The sequence below is a fragment of the Glycine soja genome, chromosome 18 (assembly GCF_004193775.1).
Source record: "Glycine soja cultivar W05 chromosome 18, ASM419377v2, whole genome shotgun sequence".
NCBI lineage: Eukaryota > Viridiplantae > Streptophyta > Magnoliopsida > Fabales > Fabaceae > Glycine > Glycine soja.
Genome location: NC_041019.1, coordinates 8769794 through 8788979, shown reverse-complemented (window position 1 = coordinate 8788979; position 19186 = coordinate 8769794). Strand labels below are relative to the sequence as shown.

At 31.6% G+C, this 19186-nt stretch overlaps 2 protein-coding genes across 3 annotated transcripts; both read left to right on the top strand.

The window, feature by feature from the left end:
* The first annotated feature begins 2079 nt into the window (after nt 1-2079).
* LOC114397534 (syntaxin-52-like) lies at nt 2080-6743 on the top strand. Of its 2 annotated transcripts, XM_028359608.1 has the most exons (7): nt 2080-2327; nt 4058-4267; nt 4721-4933; nt 5138-5340; nt 5433-5533; nt 5629-5673; nt 6324-6743. In XM_028359608.1, exons 2-7 carry the CDS (start codon nt 4206-4208, stop codon nt 6453-6455), a joined length of 756 nt encoding a protein of 251 aa, XP_028215409.1. In that variant the 5' UTR covers nt 2080-2327; nt 4058-4205; the 3' UTR covers nt 6456-6743. The 2 variants fall into 2 exon arrangements, with proteins under 2 accessions (XP_028215409.1, XP_028215410.1); XM_028359609.1 differs by lacking the exon at nt 4058-4267 and having other exon boundaries at nt 2081-2327.
* A 5797-nt stretch (nt 6744-12540) lies between these two features.
* On the top strand, nt 12541-18715 carry LOC114394540 (transcription initiation factor TFIID subunit 6-like). Its single transcript, XM_028356152.1, has 12 exons — nt 12541-12930; nt 13264-13350; nt 13794-13895; nt 13991-14099; nt 14383-14477; nt 14567-14704; nt 14810-14905; nt 15162-15286; nt 15999-16131; nt 16534-16659; nt 16933-17044; nt 18124-18715. The coding sequence occupies exons 1-12, from the start codon at nt 12805-12807 to the stop codon at nt 18486-18488; spliced, it is 1614 nt and encodes a 537-aa protein (XP_028211953.1). The 5' UTR covers nt 12541-12804; the 3' UTR covers nt 18489-18715.
* The last annotated feature ends 471 nt before the right edge of the window (nt 18716-19186 follow it).

Sequence of the window (19186 nt, the reverse complement as noted above, 5' to 3'; positions counted from 1 at the left end):
CATCATCATTCAATCATGTCTACTTAGAGAAATAATTATATATCACTTTAAGAATCTCTCATATACAACCTACATGTCTATGATAGTAGTGGTTGCACAATTTTAGGGATTGGACGTCAAATGATTATTGATTTGAAAATTCATATTTAAAGAGATAAACTAAACACAGAGAATACATCATAAATGTGAATCAATCATATACTATTTTTGTATATAAATACAAGACTTTAAAAAAAAATAGTTGTCTCATTCTATAAGACTATTTTTAAGTTATTTCTTGTATTGATTATTTTTGTACCAAAATATATTTAATTACTTTACAAAACACATTATTGATTGCATACATGCAAAATGTGAATAATGACTTTGGATATATTTTGAATAGTTGTAAAGATAGTCTTATATCCTTTTGTAATCTTGAGTTTGTTTACCAACAAACAAAATGAGTTACCCATTGCTTAGCAAGAGAGTTTAGATATTATGTTAGTTTCACATATGTATTCTTACATTTAAAATTGTATTATTTCACTTCTATTGAATGATATAATATGAGCTTTTTTTTGTAAAAATAAAATTAAATAAAAAAATAAATTTATTATCTATCTTATAAGGAATGAAGAAGAAGATTGATACATATTAATTAATTAAATAAAAAATAATGGATGACGAATCTCAATAATTTTAAGGATAATATTTTAAAAAATATAAATTATTATTAAATTTAATATTATAATTAAATTAATCAACTTTCTTTATGAATTAATTAATAAAATCTTATATTTGAGACGAAAGAAACATGCAGTTGGTTTCTTGGGCAGTGTTGTCCGATGTTGAAATCATTCAAGAAGACATGTTAATTGCATAGATTTCCTTAATAATTTCAAACATCACAGTATAATTTAGTATATCTTATTTAAATTTTAAAATATTTATGTGTGGCTGTAAAAAAAAATATTTATATATAGATAGGGGTGGGTAAGCGAGTCGGTCCGCTCCGTGTAAAGCCCGCCCGCATAAGCTTGTATTGGCAGCGGATCGGGCCAGTCTGCCTCGTTTTTTACACGAATCAAATAAATTGATTCGTCCCTGCCCCGTAGACCCCACGGGTCAAACGTGCCGATCCGCGAGCCTAATTTTAAAAGAATTTCAATTTTAATAAAAATACAATACAATGAAATTAAGTTGAATACAAATGTAAATAAAATCTCAATAATTAGTCAATTACATCAATAAAATAAATATTGTCTTAATAAAAGAAAATCCAAGCAATAAATCTAAAATATGAAATTTAAACATCTCCAACAACAAATGATTCCATATTTGATAATTTTTAAAGAATTTTGATTTTAATAAAAATATAATACAATGAAATTAAGTTGAATACAAATGTAAATAAAATATCAATAATTAGTCAATTAAATCAATAAAATAAATATTGTTTTAACAAAATAAAATCTAAGCAATAAATTTAAAATATGAAATTTAAACATCTTCAACAACAAATGATTCCATATTTGAATTATCACATATCTTTTTTATCTTAATCTTTTATTTCTATTATCTTTTATTTATCTTATCTTATCATTTTTATATTTATCATCTTTTAATTTAAATCTTTTATTTTTATCTTTAAATCTTTATCTTATCTAATATATTTGAAGTTTAAAGTGAAAAAGAGAAAATCAAACATAATATAATTGAGTCAAAGTCACATAAATCAAACTTAGGGTTGTGGGCAACCCACAACCCGCGGACCTCACGGGTTAAACTGGCATAGCCCGCGGATTAAATGGGACAAACCAAAAAATATAAATAACCATGGACCGTTGAAAAAAATTGATTCGTAACCCGCGTGGACCGCAGACTCCGCGGATCAATCCATAGACCTCAACCCGTTTACCTAACCCTCTATGTAGATAAGATACTTCCTAATTTATATCATTAGATTAGATGTGATTGAGACAAACAACAAATAACTTTTTTTTTTTAATGATAAAATGATAATTACTATGGTAACAAAATTGTTACCGCGAAGGATGAGCTTAATCGCTACCACTATATAAAACTCGTAAATCCAACTCTTACTTTTCCAACTGTTTACAACAATAACTTGTAACTCGCGTAGTGCACGGGACAGCTTAAACGACGCCGCGCTGATCAACGACTCCTTACGTAAACGACGACGGTGTCAGACAAACGGTGCCGGTTGGTGGTGCCGCCACGCTATTACGCTAATCGTATCCATCACCCTCATCAAAACCCCTCCTTTCTCTTAATTTAGAAACCCTAATTCAGAAGAAAAAAGTCACCTTCTCCAGAATTTGCGCGTAAGATTAGATTCAATTCCTCTTTGCTATCTTCTTCCCTTTCCTTTGTTTTCGTTTTTCCGAAGTGTTTTCAACTTTTCCATCTGAATTGTAATTCTGGACTGAATTTGCTTGTTGAGCTTTAGTTCCTCCGAATTACGCTTTTTTTGTGCCTGATTTTGATGTTTTCTTTCTGTGATTGTTGTTTTTTTGAGAATTGTGTATATTTTTTGTCTGATTTTTGTTGTTAAACGTGATCGATTTCTGGTCATCGCATGATATGCGGGATTTTTTTTAATTTCCCATTGTTTTCCCTGTGTGATCATGATGAGCTCAAAAAATGGCATCTCTGTGCTGTGCCTTTCTGTGGTTCACGGAAATTGTGGTGTATATTTGAAATTTTGAATAGAGGAATGTGTTGTTTAAGTAATCAGTCTGGTTTACTGGGTTACGAGGTCAAGATATTGTTGAAGATTCATTTTGGGTAAGAATTATGTTGATGCTGGTGTTGGCTCAATGGTTGGTAGTTAAAGGTGGGTGATGCCAACGCCTTTATAAGTTCTATTTTATTCATATCTATAGTCGGTGTAGGATCTCAACACACCCCCTTTCACCCAAGATTGGACATCTGGAGCATGGAGATTCTAGGACTGATTTTTTTTTTTTTTTTTTTTGCATTGATAAACTGCAGGAACAGGTAGTTGTTTTGGACAGTTGAGGGTGACTCAATATCAGATCTATGATAAGCTTTGATACCATCTTGAATTGCCAATCTAACTCAACCCCAAAATCTATTTCATGAGATGAGGATTGTCTATTCCTTTATAACCTCTATTTTAGCCACATTTGAAATTGATGTGAGATCTCAGCACATCCCCTCAGACCCAGGATTGGATATCTGGGGCATAGGGTTTCTTTTTATATTGCACTGGGAAAGTGACGGGACCAGATAGTGTTTTTTTTTTACAGTTGAGGGTGACCCAATATCGGATCAATGATATGCTCTAAATACCATCTTGAATTTGGGTTAGGCTTAAATCCGAAAATCTAGCTGATGAATTGAGAATTGTCCAAACCTTTATAAGCTCTATTTTAGCCATATCTATAGTTGATATGAGATCTCAACATACCCCTTCACACCCAAGATTGGACAGTTGAGGGTGATGCAATATCAAATCTATGATAAGCTCTGGTTTTTCTTCCCTCTATGTGGGTGACTGCTCTACTCTTTATCAGATAAACAAAACATGAGGGGTCCTCTCATCTTTTGTAATTTTCCTTTCAATAAATTTCTTTAACCCAAAAAAAATAAAAGTATAACTTCTCAGTTCTGAGTCTATATAGATCAATGATGTTCACACAGATTCTGATTCTTCTTCAAACTATTAGCTGATCATATAGTTTCCTCTATTGATTGGGAAATCCTTTTTTCATTTCCAAATATGTTAAGGAACTTAGTTTTTATTGTTGAATGTTTTTGTATTAGGATCGAACCCTGTCCATGTGGTATAATTGTAAGACTATTACCATACGGACTAAGGATCCCGATTATGGAACTTAGTTGGGGGCAAAGCTGCAATAAATATTTTTTGACATAAAGCAAAAGGGATGTTAGGTTCAGCTGATAATTAGTGATCCCTTAAGTTTTGCTGCATTTGAATATGAGACTGTGGTTCATTTGTAGAGGTAACTTTGATATCTCTCTCGCTTTTTATCTTTGTTGGAAGGCTGATAATATGACACCTTATTAGGGAAGGGTGGAGTATATTCATGAAGTCCTGTTTAAACATGACCTAAATTTGCCTGTAGCCTCTGCAAGGTTACCAATGGTGGTTGGCGGAAGGCAGAAATTCTGCCATATAAACATGCCATTGTGGCCTATGGCACTGTTATAGCATTATGCTGGCGCACTATAATGGTTATTTAATAACATTGGGCCAATGCTGTATGTTCAAATCAAGGTGAGCAAATGGCTGTAATAATGTAAAATACTTGTGTCTTAATCTTTCAATATCATAATATTTGATTGCATTATCATATGCCTGTGAGTGCTTGTTTTGAGACACCGGAGTAGGTAGCAAGCTGTGGAATGTTAAATTATCATAAGTGGGAGTCTTTGTGGCATAGCTATTTATATGAAATCTTGGTTTTATGAGTTTCTCTATCCTGGCAAGAATTTATCTCATGTTAATCATGTGGACTGAAAAAGTTCTCTATCTTGTTGGGCACTACTTGAAGATTTCTTGACTTACTATATTATTGATTGTGGAATCTTTTATTTCTTGTATTGTTTATGCTATCCATCAATGTCAAATCTATTAAATAGAACTTCATTGATATTTCTTCTATAAAATGAGTAAGTGTCCATACCTTGGTACTCATATTGTTTTTCATTCTTTTTCCTCTTATTTCAGGGTAATGGCATCTTCTTCAGACTCATGGATGAAGGAATATAATGAAGCTGTGAAACTTGCTGATGATATCACTGGCATGATTTCTGAACGTAGTTCATTCCCTGCATCTGGACCAGAAACCCAGCGACATGCATCTGCTATAAGAAGGAAGATCACGATATTGGGGACCAGACTTGATAGCTTGCAATCTCTTTTGTCAAAGGTCCCTGCAAAGTGAGTGTTCAGTTGTTTCCTATGCTGATTAAGAAAAGTTCATGCTATGAGAAGCAAGGAATACTATGGCTTATTGGCTTTTAGTCATCTAATTCTTTTCGTTTTGAAATAAATGTCTTGAAACCTCTTAATCTTGACTATCTCTTTCATATGAAGTTGCATCATTATTGTTATTTTAAGTGTTTCTTTGTGAATGATGCACAGAACTGAGAAGGAGATGAATCGTCGCAAGGACATGCTTTTGAATTTGAGGACAAAAGTTAACCAAATGGCTTCAACATTGAACATGTCAAACTTTGCAAATAGGGATAGTTTGTTTGGGCCAGAAATAAAATCAGATGCAATGAGCAGAACTGTTGGCCTGGACAACAGTGGACTAGTTGGTCTTCAACGGCAAATTATGAAAGGTCACTTAATCTGAATTGTTTGAAATTGAAAAATATTACCCATACATAGTCTGCTGTTTGGATCTAAATTTGGAAATGTGCTATTCAAGCAGAGCAAGACGATGGCCTTGAGAAATTGGAGGAGACTGTAATCAGTACTAAACATATTGCGTTGGCTGTGAATGAAGAGCTGAATCTACATACCAGACTCATTGTATGTTCCCCTCATATGTTAATTTTCTTTGCAACTTTTACTGTCCATTTTATTCTCTCATTTCTGAAATCTAATCCTTTCTCTTCTTTTGTTAGGATGACTTGGACCAACATGTAGATGTTACAGATTCTCGGCTGAGGGTAACACTCTTACCATAACTTATTGGGATCATAACACTTGTTTTTAAATATAAGAAAGTTAACTTTTATGAGATGGAGGAGTTTACAATATGCTCAATCTGGTGAAATCATGTGATATCCTCTTGCATTTAATATTCTTAACCTTTTCAGTTAATAAATTCCTTAATTCTGGTAGGTATATTATCTATTAAGATTTTGAGACTGAACCAATTTAACGTCTCAAATATATGCATAAATTCTTTTGTTAGTCTTTGTTGTGGCAGTGTTTACGAATAAAAGTATAGTTACTTGGGATAAAATATACTTCATTATTATATGCTTAGTCAAATATAGACCTGTGGGGATTCTGCTCATGATGTTGCATTCTTTTTTATCAGGAGATAATTTTTTTATATATAACAATAGTAAATTTACTGCAAATATATCATTTCCTTTGTTTAGGGTAATTTATGTTTGACATATAAAGCAAAACTACATGAAAATAAATTAATGATATTTGTACTGTTGATGCCCTTGCAAGAGATATACCTATTTCTGGTGTATTTATTTTAAAAGCAGGTAGTTGTTAATTTTTCCCCGTTTAACTCTTGAATTGGAATATTGTAGAAGTTGCTTGCAACTTACCTTTTGTGTTTCTGATGTGAAAACAGAGAGTGCAGAAGAACTTGGCAGTGTTAAACAAACGCACCAAGGGTGGTTGCTCCTGCTTGTGCATGCTTTTATCAGTCATTGGTATAGTGGGTTTGGTTGTTGTCATATGGCTGCTGGTCAAATATTTGTAAAGATAAAAATACCCAAACTCGTGAAGTTTCTCTTTATGTTTCTGAATGTGTGCACTGAAACATGATTGATTTTTCTTGGTGCTTTGGCAATGACATGGAATTTATCAAGGTATTGAAAGGCTTTATTATGTAATTGTCAGATTTGAAATGTTGATACCCTTGAGTTCTCTTTGTAAAAATCAGTAAATTGAGGTGACTTCCATTAATGACTTGAGCTCTTGCACTCTGAGCGTTTGCGTGGGTGGGAAGGGAAATAATATGTATTGCAGAAGCTGCAATTTCGTTTTCCTTTTTGGCTCAGAACCTCTGATAAAATGCTAAGGTTCTTTAATATGCATCTATTCGAAGTTATGGAGTAGGTTCTAATTACAAATTGTGGAAATATTTAAACAGTTGTTTATTTAAATTTTATTATATAATTATAATATATCAAATTTCATTCATTATGTGACATATGGTGGTTCATAAGTCATAACTCATTCCTGATTAGACTGGGTTTTAAAAGCTATTTTTAGGTAAAAAGTTCTTAATGCATATTAAGAAAAAATTCAAATTATATTTTATGCCATTCTAATTCGTCTTAGTATTTTATATTATTATAAATTATATTTTTTAACAATTATGTATTAATAATAAAATTTATTGACTTCATAAATAATTTGTGCAATACGAAATTGTATTTATTTTATGGTGTCTTCTCCCTAATATTATATATGCTACGAAAAAAAATCCAACAAAAAAGAGGAAAAAAATAAATTCCTCTTTTTATTTTTACTACGGGAATTGTTTTGTTGTGGTTGGGATGAGAAATTGTCAATTTGGGATATAGTGTTGTAAGAGTCTTTGAATTTGTCTTTTACGGTTATGTTTTGTATCTTCTCTTTTACTAAACTTGATCACTCCTTGTGTAAGTTTTGTTTAATGAAATTTTTTAGCTTATAATTTTATTTTTCTTACTTTTTACCTCATAATCTTCCTTTTTTGTTTTATATATCACTCCTATAATTCTAAGAATTTTTCATTACATTCTTGTTCTTTATTTCTCTCCCTTATAAGATTTTCAGGTACTAAAATGATAAGTTACTTTCTTGTATTCACCTCCTTGAATTGTTGCAAATTATGATTAAGAAAATGAGGTGTGTAGTTTCTTATTTTTCTTAAATATATATTTGTTCTCAACTATTTAGGTTTTACATGTCAATTTTGATATTTACAATGTTTTCTTCTATTAATTAAAATATCGATCATAATCAAAATGATGAATTTGAAGTTGATGTCATAAAGGAAAAGAACACTCACCCAACAATATGTTATCCATCTTAATTTTTTATCATTATTGATGTTACTGAGTATTTCAATCTATTAATATTTTTGTTCTTATAAGAAGAAAAATGGGTGTCATATTGTGACGAAAAGTCAAAGCCAAAGATTGGGCAATTATTTGATACTTTGATAGATGATTTTTTTTAATTAGTTATGCAATTATTATCGAATTTAGCGCACACAAGTCATCAGAATATAAAAAAGATGGAATGATGTGTTGGAAGTATTTTGTTTGTCACAAAGAAGATTACATCCTAGATAAAGCAAAAGATGCATCACAAAGCAATTCAACTAAAATTAGAAAACAATGTCTTACTATAGAAGGATGTGATGCTTATTTTGGTTTCAAACTATCAAAGGAGGGTAAATATGAGCTTGCTCGATTCTATGAAGGTCATTCACATCCACTTGAATCACCAAGTAAGAGACAATTTCTTAGATCAACAAGAAAAGTGAGTATTGTTCATAAGAATTTAATGCATGCATATGCTAGAGCAAATATTAGGCCTTCAAAAACACGTGACTTATTAAAAGAATGCATTGGTGGTTATGAAAATGTTGGGTGCACACAGAGGGATCTACAAAGTTATTTGAGATGTCTAAATGCAATTCTTAAAGATTTAGATGCATATGTATTTATTGCTAACTTTAAATGAAGTGTGAATTGAATCCGTCATTTTATTTTGCATATGAAGTGGATGTTGAAGATTGACTCAAATGTGTTTTTTGGGTATACGCGGTTTCTACCAAAATATTATTCATTGTTTGGGAATGTTGTTTCATTTGATACTACATACAAAACAAATAAATATTTAATGATTTTTGCACCATTTACTGGAGTGAACCATCTTAGGGCAATATATTACATTTGGAGTTGTCTTTAGCATATGAGAGAGTTGATCCTTTTGTTTGGTTGTTTGAAAAATTTATAGAAGCAATGGGAGGAAATACAACCAAATATTATTATAACAAATCAAGATTTGACTGTGAAGATTGTAATAGAGAAGATTTTTTTTTATTCATCTAATAGATTTTGTATGTGATACATTATAAAAAGGTTTATGAAAAAATGGGCGTTTCTCTAAATGCTAGTGTGAAGTTCAATAATAAATTTAAGTAATGAGTTTGAGATTCAGAGACTCCATATGAATTTGAAGCAATGTGAAAATTCATCATGTCTAAATATGTCTTGAAAAAAAAATGAATCAACTCATATTCAGACACATTGGAATCCACATACCTATTTTCTCTCACATATGTAGGACAATCAAGGTATGTGAATTTCGTCATGTTTGAATAAGAGTTTATTCATTTTATTGCAAGTCATATTTAGCATAATAGATTTTCACATTACTTCATATTCATCAGGAGTTTCTGAACCCCAAATACATAACTTAAATCTATTATTGAATTATGCATTAGTGTGAAGCACCTACTTTTTCAAAAATTCTTAATAATGTGCCACATACTAAATCTATGAGATGAAGAATAAAAAATCTTTTCTATTGCAATTTTCATGGCTCAATCTTGATATGTTATAATAATACTTGGTTGCTTTCGTACCATTGCTTCTATAAATTTTTCAAACAACCAAACAATAGAATCATCATCTTTCTCATTTGCTAAGAAGGTAGCTCCAAATGTAATACATTGCCTATGATGGTTCACTCTAGTAAATGATGCAAAAATGGTTGACTATTTATTTGTTCTATATGTAGTACCAAATGAAATCACATCCCCAAACAAAGAATAATTTTTCCTAGAAACACTATTTGTTGAAACAACACATTTGAGTCGATCTTCAACATCCACTTCATATGCAAAATAAAATGATGCATTTAATTCATGCTTCTTGTTAAAGTTATCAATAAATACACATGAATCTAAATCTTTAAGAGCTATCTTTAGATCTCTCAAATAATTTTGTAGATCCCTCTATGTGTATCCAATATTTTCATAACCGCCAACATATTCTTTTAACAAGTCATGTTTTTTTAAGGCCCAATATTTGTTCTACCATATGCATGCAATAAATTCTTATGAGCAATACTCACTTTTCTTGTTGATCTAAGAAATTGTCTCTAACTAAGTGATGCAAGTGGATGTGAATGACCATCATTGAATCAAGCAAGCTCATATTTAGTGCTCTTTGATTGTTTGAAACCAACATAAACATCACATCCTTCTCTAGTAAGACATCGTCTTCTAATTTTAGTTGAGTCACTTTGTTATGTATCTTTTCTTTTATCCGGGGTGTAACCTTCTTTGTGACAAACAAAATACTTCAACACACCACTCAATCTTTTTTGTATTTTGATGACCTGCACACACTAAATTTGACACTAATTGCATAAGTAGTGTAAAAAATTTATCCATCTAACAAAGAATCAAATAATTATCCAATTTTCGACTTTGATTCTTCATCATAATATTGAAATACTCTATGGCCTCAATAATGATTAAAAAAAATTAAGATGGATAACATATTACTTAACAAATTGTTGCATGGGAGTGTCCACTTGCTCTATGCCATCAACTTCAAATCCATCATTTTGATTATGAATGATACTTTAATTATCAGAAAAAAAACATTATAAATATTAGAATTGACATATAAAACCTAAATAATTGAGAACAATTATATATATATATATATATATATATATATATATATATATATTACACACCTCATTATTGGAAAATAAAAAAATAACTTGTCCTTTTAGTATCTGAATTTTTTTAAAAGAGAGACATAGAAGATATACTGTAATGGAAAATTCTTAGAATTATAGGAGTGATATATAAGAAAAAGAAGGAACAATATAAGGTAAAATAGTAAAGATTTTTTTTATAAGCTAAAAAAATTTCATTAAACAAAACTTGACACAAGGAGTGATCAAGTTTAATAAAAAAAAAAGTATAAAACATAATTGTATATATACAAAGCACCAACATCGTAAAAGACAAATTTCTTACAACACTACCCCAAATTGACAATTTCTCATCCCAACCACAACAAAAGCAATTCCCGTAATATCTCAAAACTTTCGAAACCCAAACTAAATTGGCATTTTCAGCAGTGTTGGGAAAATTCGGACTTTCCCGCTTCGTGAAGTTTAAGATAGACACTTAATAATTAAAGGTAGTAATGGGAGCACACGATTATAATTCTCCAATATGGAGATTCTTTCACTATACAAAATGATAGTAGGGTTACAAGGATGCATTTACAAAATTGACTCACTCTATGGTGGCTCACTCAAGTTTGAGGATAAAGACTTCCCAAACTATTTATCTTCTCTCTCAAAGAGGCTCTCTCTCACTCTAAGAAGTGGATTCACTCTTGTCTTGGATGGTTAGGAATGAAGGTTCCTACCCTTATTTATACTACTTCACCTCCACAATGAATGACGGAGATTACTTGTATCCTAGGGTGGAGATTAATTCTCTAGAATGCTCCACACATTCTAGGAGTCTCTACACTCTTTTATTCCCTTCCATATTCTTCTATAATGTTCTAGAAGGTTTCACACATCTCCAGAATATTCTAGAGGTTTCCACATTCTTCCACAAGCTTCTAGAGAGCTCTACACTACTCTAGAGTTCTACAAGACGTTCTAGAAAATTCTACACTTTTCCAGAAAAGCTCCAAAATTTTCTAGAACCTCCTAATTAAAGAGGGATCCCAACAAGCAGCAATTCCCGTAAGAGAGTTAAGATACATGCTAGCATCAACAAAAAATTGGTAATATATAATAGAAGGAAAGAAAATAAAATTGAAAGACAAGAAAGTATACTTTCTTATTACTGAGTGAATAAGTTCTTAAATCAGAGATAAGAAGTCAAAAAAAGATTGGAATGATAAGGAGACCAAAAATAAGTGAAGCCAACAAAGAATTGAATATCGTGAGTGTAAGAAATTGAATTTTTATCTTATTAACCAATATTATATTTATTATTATGTTTGTTTTAATTTATGTTTATTTTTTATTTTTTAAAGTTTTTATTGAAATATTATATTTATAATGATTAAAAAATGAGAAAAAATAAAAATTAAATTATATTTTGGATAAATAATTATTTTTATCCCTAAAAAATATGTAAAAGGCTGACAAATTAATGGATATATAGACTCTTTCTCTTTTATTAACGATTACTACATGAATGAATGAATGTGTTGCACTTTTTTCATATTCAAAAAGATTAAAATTTAAATTTTAATCTTTTAAAAATAAATTTGTTAGCGCTCAACTTATTCAAAAATTAAAATTTAAATTTTCATCTTTTAGAAATAAATTTGTTACCACTCAACCATCTATTCAATGACAGAAATATTATTTATCTAAAACTTTTTGTTTAAGTTTCTGACAATTTTAATTGCTGCAAAGCTTCTGATAAATTATAACTGCCAAAAAAAAATCAAAACTCTAAACACAAAATTTTCTGAAATCACCATAAATGTTACAAAAATAAACATTTAGACTTAAAAATTTTGTAACAGTTAATAGCGGCTAAAACCTTAAACAAAAAACACGGAGTCACTGACTAAAAACAATAATAATTACTAAAACTGCAGTAAAAAAGATAATGAAAAAAATTAAGAAAAATAAAACGAGTGGAAGAGAACATATTTTACCCTTCATTTATTTAATTTTATTTAATAATAACAAAAAGAGTGAGATATAACAATATAACATATTTTCGTTAAAAAAATAATATATAACATATTTATGCAAGTAGTGAAGCCAAAGCTTAGAAAAAACAACCTCAATATTCCGAACCTGTTTTACCTCAACCTTTGATCTGTGAGAAAAAAACTCGCTAGTCTTCATCTTTTTGACCTTGCAACTGCAAGTCTTAGTTAGGTTAATAAAAACAACATTAATATTTCTACCTTAATTCAAACCATTCTTCTGATTCTGCAAATTGTTTTGTTTTTGCCATTGCTGCCATCACCATTCTCCACTAACCTAAGCAACCTTTGTCGATTGGTGAAAGAGCAATTGATGTCCGATTGGAATCCAAGATGAGTTTCGTGCCAAAGGAGACAATCGAAGTCATTGCACAGAGCATCGGCATCACCAATTTGTCCTCCGATGTTGCCCTCTCTCTCGCTCCCGATCTCGAATATCGCATTCGCGAAATCATGCAGGTACCCCCATCACATTTTTCTCGCACCCTTTTGCGCAATTTTGATTTTTTCGCGGGTAATTCGTCACCCCCTTTGTGGATTTCGTTGCAATGCAAAGACCCGGTTCGGTTTATGTGCAAACGATGAAACCCACTTTCAATATTATTATGTGAAAAATTTTATATTTGAGGGAAAAGAATGAAATTCAGTTAATGGGGTGGTTGGAATGTTTGAACATGTTAAAAGGGTTGTAGGCATTGATATTATTGTTGCTTTGTTGGTATTATTGCTAATACTACTGCTTGAGTGTGGCTAATGGAGGTATGGGTTTGTTGTTTATTTTGTATTGAACAGGAGTCGGTAAAATGCATGCGCCATTCAAAGAGAACTTTTCTTACTACAGAGGATGTGGATACTGCACTTGCATTGAGAAATTTGGAGGTGACTTGCTTTGCTTTTGGAATTAGGTTATGTGTCATGTTTTTAATGCTTGTGGATTTGATAAGATGGTTTTTTGAGGTAGCATGTGTTTTGCCTCTGTAATCATTTTCCCCCTCAAACTCGTGTGCAAAAGGGTTAGGCTTGGTTACGTGTATCTATGAAAGAGTGCTGATTTGTCGTTGAGACGATGGCAAATTCATAATGGCATGTCTCTTGAGTATAGTCTTATGAGAGATGGTCATTGTAGAAGTAGAATGCCACATTCGCATCAAAACATTGCTTTGAAACATTTAAGATGGCAAACACTTCTCTATCTGAATTGTGTTTCATGTACACCATGAAATGTTTATCACCAAGTCCAGTCTGCCCCCAGCTTGTTAAAATTTTTATCTTTGAAATTTGTTGTTGTTTTCTTTTTGCTTATTTTTGTATTTATGTATCAGCCAATATATGGGTTCACATCTAATGATCCTCCACGATTCAAAAGAGCTGCTGGACACAAGGATTTGTTCTACATTGACGACAAAGATGTGGATATCAAAGATGTAAGATTTCTAGGTACATCAAGATTGCTATTCTATTGAAAAGTAGTTGAATTGCTTCCTGTACGGTGTTCTCACATTTTTCTTGATTTGAATAGATTGTTGAAGCTCCTTTACCAAAAGCACCCCTTGATACATCAATTACTAGTCACTGGTTGGCTATTGAAGGTGTGCAACCTGCAATTCCTGAAAATGCTCCAGTTGAAGGTATTTTTCCAGATTTAAGTGCAATAAAACTGAACTAACCTCCTCCTTAGTAGTAGTGCTCTGTGTTTCTACCAACCTCATTGTTTGTATGATACTATGGTCAACTGGTGCCCATCAAGCCAACTTGCTATAACATTGAAGTTTATAACCTTAAGTGATCTGCTACACTCAATTTCATATATTATCATCTGCACAATTTCACTCCTTTTCCCCCCTTTTCTTTCCAGCTAGAAGTTTAATTTTCCTGACATTGACATATTTGCTTTGCCTATGTTACTTGCAGCTCCGTCTGAGATAAGAAAATCTGAATTTAAGGAAGACGGGCTTCCTGTTGATGTTAAATTACCTGTTAAACATTTAATAACAAGGGAGCTTCAGGTATACTCATTATTTGGTATGTCTTTTTATTTTTTTAAGAAATTCCATATATTTTTTTATCAACTTAATGATCTTTATTTCTTTGACAGCTTTACTACGAGAAAATAACTGACCTAACTTTAAAGAAGCCTGGATCCATTCCTTTTAGAAGAGCATTGGTTAGCTTGTCAGCAGACTCGGGACTCCATCCCTTAGTTCCTTATTTCACATTTTTTGTTGCTGATGAGGTATTGACAAGTTTATATCAATGGTGTTTTTGGTAAACTTGTTAATTTAGTGTTTGAAATAGAATATAAGTACTGATTCTTATCCTCTTTCCCTTGTCATATCAGGTGGCACGGAATTTAAATAATTTAGCTGTTTTATTTGCCTTGATGCGCCTTGTGCGGAGCCTTCTGCAAAATTCTCAGATACACATAGAACTTTATGTAAGCATGACACCATTGTAAATTTTTGCATCTATATATCATCAACTTGAGATGATAATTGTCATCTATGACAACTCATGAGGTTGATCTCTGATATGTGATTCTGTAAATGAACACAATAACTTCGTGCCTGTTTTGGATATGTTTGGGTTACTGAAGCCAAGACTTAAGAGCAGTTATACTGAAACTTGAGTTTTTACTTCAGTAATGTCTTATGAGTTTCAGTTTTTGTCTAATATTTTCTTATAATCTGCAGTTACATCAATTGATGCCGCCTATCATTACTTGCATTGTTGCAAAAAGGATAGGAAACAGACTCTCTGATGAGCACTGGGAGCTTAGGAACTTCAGTGCTAATCTTGTTACTTCAATATGCCAAAGGTGTGGACCTTCTTTCTATTGTATAGGAGTATAATTACCATGGCAGAGATTTTATGTTGTTAACTGTTGCAGCATGTGCATTATTATCATTCTTTTCATTTGTAATTAGGACAGATTTTCCTTATTTCTTGTAATTGGGTCAGATTTTTTGCCCATAAGTCCTAGGATAACATTAATTCCCTAGCCTGTATATATATATTGTTATTAACATTTGTACATTGGAAAATAATATTTAGATTTTGCCCATATTTCAAGTTCAAGTGTTTAACTTAATAATTCTCAGCCCTTATGATTTTTTTGGATGGGCAGTTTGGTGCACATTTCTGCAATTGTATGGTACCAAAAAGAGCAATGAGAAGGTCAAGGTCTGCTTGATGAGACTTCAATTGCTGATGAGCAATAGGGTTTCATTCTAAATGTTAATTGTGGTTTTTGGGGCTGTTACATGTATCATATTCAACTTCATGGTTTGAGTAACATGTGTTCTGTAGAACTGTAGATGATACGAAGGGTTTCTTGATATGCATACCAAAAATTTTCTTGAGATTGCACATACTTTGTTTTGATAAGGACAATTTTTTTCCTTACATCTTTTAACATTGCATTGCTTGTGACTTATTAGTATATTAAAATAATTACTATAGAATACTGAGCTTATATTATCATTTATATTTTTTGAGTTTTTATGTTCCTAGTCTTTGGAATTCTTCAGATTTGGGCATATTTATCACAATCTGCAGCCACGTGTGATGAAGACATTTCTTCATTCTTTCTTGGACCCTACAAAAGCTTTGCCTCAACACTATGGTGCAATTAAAGGGATAGAAGCTCTTGGATCAAGACTGGTATGTCTTGATCTCCGTGTTTTAATATCAGCCCAGTAGATTGTTAGATGGCTTCTGGTTGTTAAATTGGTTTCATATTAATTATTTGATGATCTCTTGCGGATAATAACTTAATGAAGACAGATCTACTTTTCCCTTTTAGATTAGATATGATTATTTTTTTATGCAAACACTATTCTTTACCATCTGTTTTGTTCTCGTGGATAATAATAATGAAGAAGTATTACTTTTTTTTATATGATGTTACTAAAATAATTGCATCTGTTTTTAATGCATATTTTTTATTGCAACCTTAACTCTTTTTCTTTGTATGGGGTTCACAGGTCACTTTTATGCTTTGTGATTTAGAACCTCTAGTTGTATTGGTGTCAACTAATGCATATATTCCTTCACTTTGAGTAGATTCGCTTGCTTATACTTCCAAATCTCGAGCCATATTTGCATCTTCTTGAGCCAGAAATGCAACCTGAGAAGCAAGAAAACGAAATGAAGAGGCATGAAGCTTGGCAAGTTTATGGGGCTTTGTTGGTGAGTTGTAATGTTTTAATTGCGTTTAATTTTGACAGATAATCTAAAAAATATATTACACTGTCATCCTTCAATGTGTTGCCACATTTAATTTGACAACTCATCTCATTATATGATTTGGCAGCACCTATTTGGATGGCTTTGTAAAACTTTTTTGATTGCATTCAAATTTAATTCTTTAATTTTATTGAATACCTAGGTTTCATTATGCATAAATTGGTTTGTTTCAATGAACATCTCTTTAGCTGATTACTGAAGTCATAAACCTTTCAGGGTGCAGCAGGACAATGCGTGCATGAAAAGGTCAAAACGTTTGGCAATTTGTTCTCTCCTCCAACTCAGGTTACTTCAAGAGGCAGTGGAAAATCTGTGATTGCGATGCCAGGTGTGGCTTTATTTTTCTACATCTGCAATTATAGTGATGTTTTTGAAAAGCAATATTTGCCTGCTGAATGGGGTAATTGATAAATTAGTTTGTGCATTCGTTTGGGTAATAGCCATATGATCTCTCTTCTCTCTCTCTGTCTCCCCCTCTTAAAGTTAGCTTTTAGTCCTAACAGGAAACACAAACATAAAAGGGACAGGGTTGATAATGGAAAACATTTTCTTTTTGATAGAACACAAGCTAGTTAATGAAATGCGTTGGAAGGCTCATAAAAAAATGAAATGCATTGGAAGCCCTATGCAAAAAGTTATTATTTAATAACCAATGGTTGTAAATAAAATTTCAATATATTACTGTTTTCAAGAATATACGAACCAATGAATTTTTTAATATTTTTGTGCTAATAATATTTCCATGTAATGTTCCTTTTTTGGAATAAAAAAGGAGAGAAAAAGATTTTCATGGTTAATAAAGAATTCTTTAAATTATAAGAGGGTTGATTTTAAATACTATTAGTTTTCACTACATAATTATAATAACAAGAGTAAATATAAAAGCAATGGGAATGCCAAAATGATTTATAATGAAGACGTGGAAATAAATCAAATATTTAACCTTAAATTAATTAATGACTTGAACATCAATCAGGGCAAGGGCAACCTATCCTCCCCCTAAATGTATGACATTTAAAAAATTATACACATAGAAAGTGTTTCTTTTGAGAGCGTGAAAGGAAATATTTTTAAACTTACTACCAAAATGGGTAGTGAAGGATATATTTAAGTAAAATAATCTTTAGCCGTACATGGAAATTCAATATTGATTTCAAGTAAACTGAATGTTGACCTTTCATGCAAACATTAAGCGGTCAAAATTAGATCTTCTAAAACAGTAACATGATACATTTCCAATATATATATTGAAGTTGCACTGAAAGCCTGAGTTTCTGAATGTGCTTCCCCAGAAGACAAAATGTTTCCATCGGAATGCACTTTTTGGCACCTTTGTTTACTATAATCACATTGCAATTGTTATTTTTATGCTCTGATAATCATACTCTATCTTTTACCCTAATGAAGGCAAACGAAAAGCCAGCACCGTTAATCTGATGCAGCAGCAGCAGCTACCTCCAATGAAGAAACTTGTAACAGACGGCACTGGAGGCGCGGTACCAATGAACTCCATGTCAGTTGACATGCAAGGTTCAACAGGTGGATATTCTTCCATGATGGGGGTTTCTTCCATGTCAATGGCTCGTCAAATATCCAATGACAACGTGCCTGGGAGGGATATTGGAGATCAACAAAGGAAGGTGTCCTCCACTCTTGCTCAGGCTTGGAAGGATGATATTGATGCAGGAAATTTGGTGTCATCAGTGGTTGAATTATTTGGGGAAAGTGTGTTGCCGTTTGTTCCAAACCCTGAAGCATACATGTTTTTGTAGCACTAGTTGCACTGTAGGTATTTGTTTTTGCATGTGAAAGTGCATGCAATAAGGTGGCATGTTTCATGTGACTTGCTGCAGAATATAAATTACCATAGGCTAAAATAGAAATTAACCTGTATTTAAATTTCTCTGATATTTAAACTCATGGGAATACCAGTAACACTTCTGGGATTTTGTCTTTAGATGATTTATTTAGCAGTGATGATTCTATTATCTTTTCTCTATATTGCTAGTCTAGGCCAGTCACATAAGTATTTATTAATTAATAATGATGGTTAGTTTTTAAATATTAATGTGGTTGACCTGGTACATCTCATTTAAAGGAATGTCAATGACACTATGTCATTAATTGAAATCTGTTTAAAATTATCTATTTTTGTGGATCCTATTTTTCATTTAATGATTTTGTCTCCTGGTATAAAAGTGAGATATATTAAAATGGGTGATTTTCCTCAAATTTTAGTTACTCATAAGAGTGTTAAAAAGAAAATGTGCCTAGGATTTCTCTTAAAAAATCATAAAAATAAAACTGTGAAGAACAATTCGCATCAAAGGAGTTGTACATGAAATATTTGTTGGAAATCTATTAAAATAAAATCACGAACAACAATTGTAATTGAAATTTTTTTTAAAAAATCGTTGAAAGAGTCATATATTTGCTTTCATTGAAAAGCATTCCTAATAATTGCAAATGA

Coding starts and splice junctions, on each gene's coding strand:
- LOC114397534 (XM_028359608.1), top strand. CDS start 4,206: ATGCTGGCGCACTATAATGGTTATTTAATAACATTGGGCCAATGCTGT. Junction 4,268..4,720: donor TGCTGTATGTTCAAATCAAG/GTGAGCAAATGG, acceptor CTCTTATTTCAG/GGTAATGGCATCTTCTTCAG. Junction 5,341..5,432: donor TCAACGGCAAATTATGAAAG/GTCACTTAATCT, acceptor CTATTCAAGCAG/AGCAAGACGATGGCCTTGAG.
- LOC114394540 (XM_028356152.1), top strand. CDS start 12,805: ATGAGTTTCGTGCCAAAGGAGACAATCGAAGTCATTGCACAGAGCATC. Junction 13,896..13,990: donor AAGATGTGGATATCAAAGAT/GTAAGATTTCTA, acceptor TGATTTGAATAG/ATTGTTGAAGCTCCTTTACC. Junction 14,478..14,566: donor TAATAACAAGGGAGCTTCAG/GTATACTCATTA, acceptor TTTCTTTGACAG/CTTTACTACGAGAAAATAAC.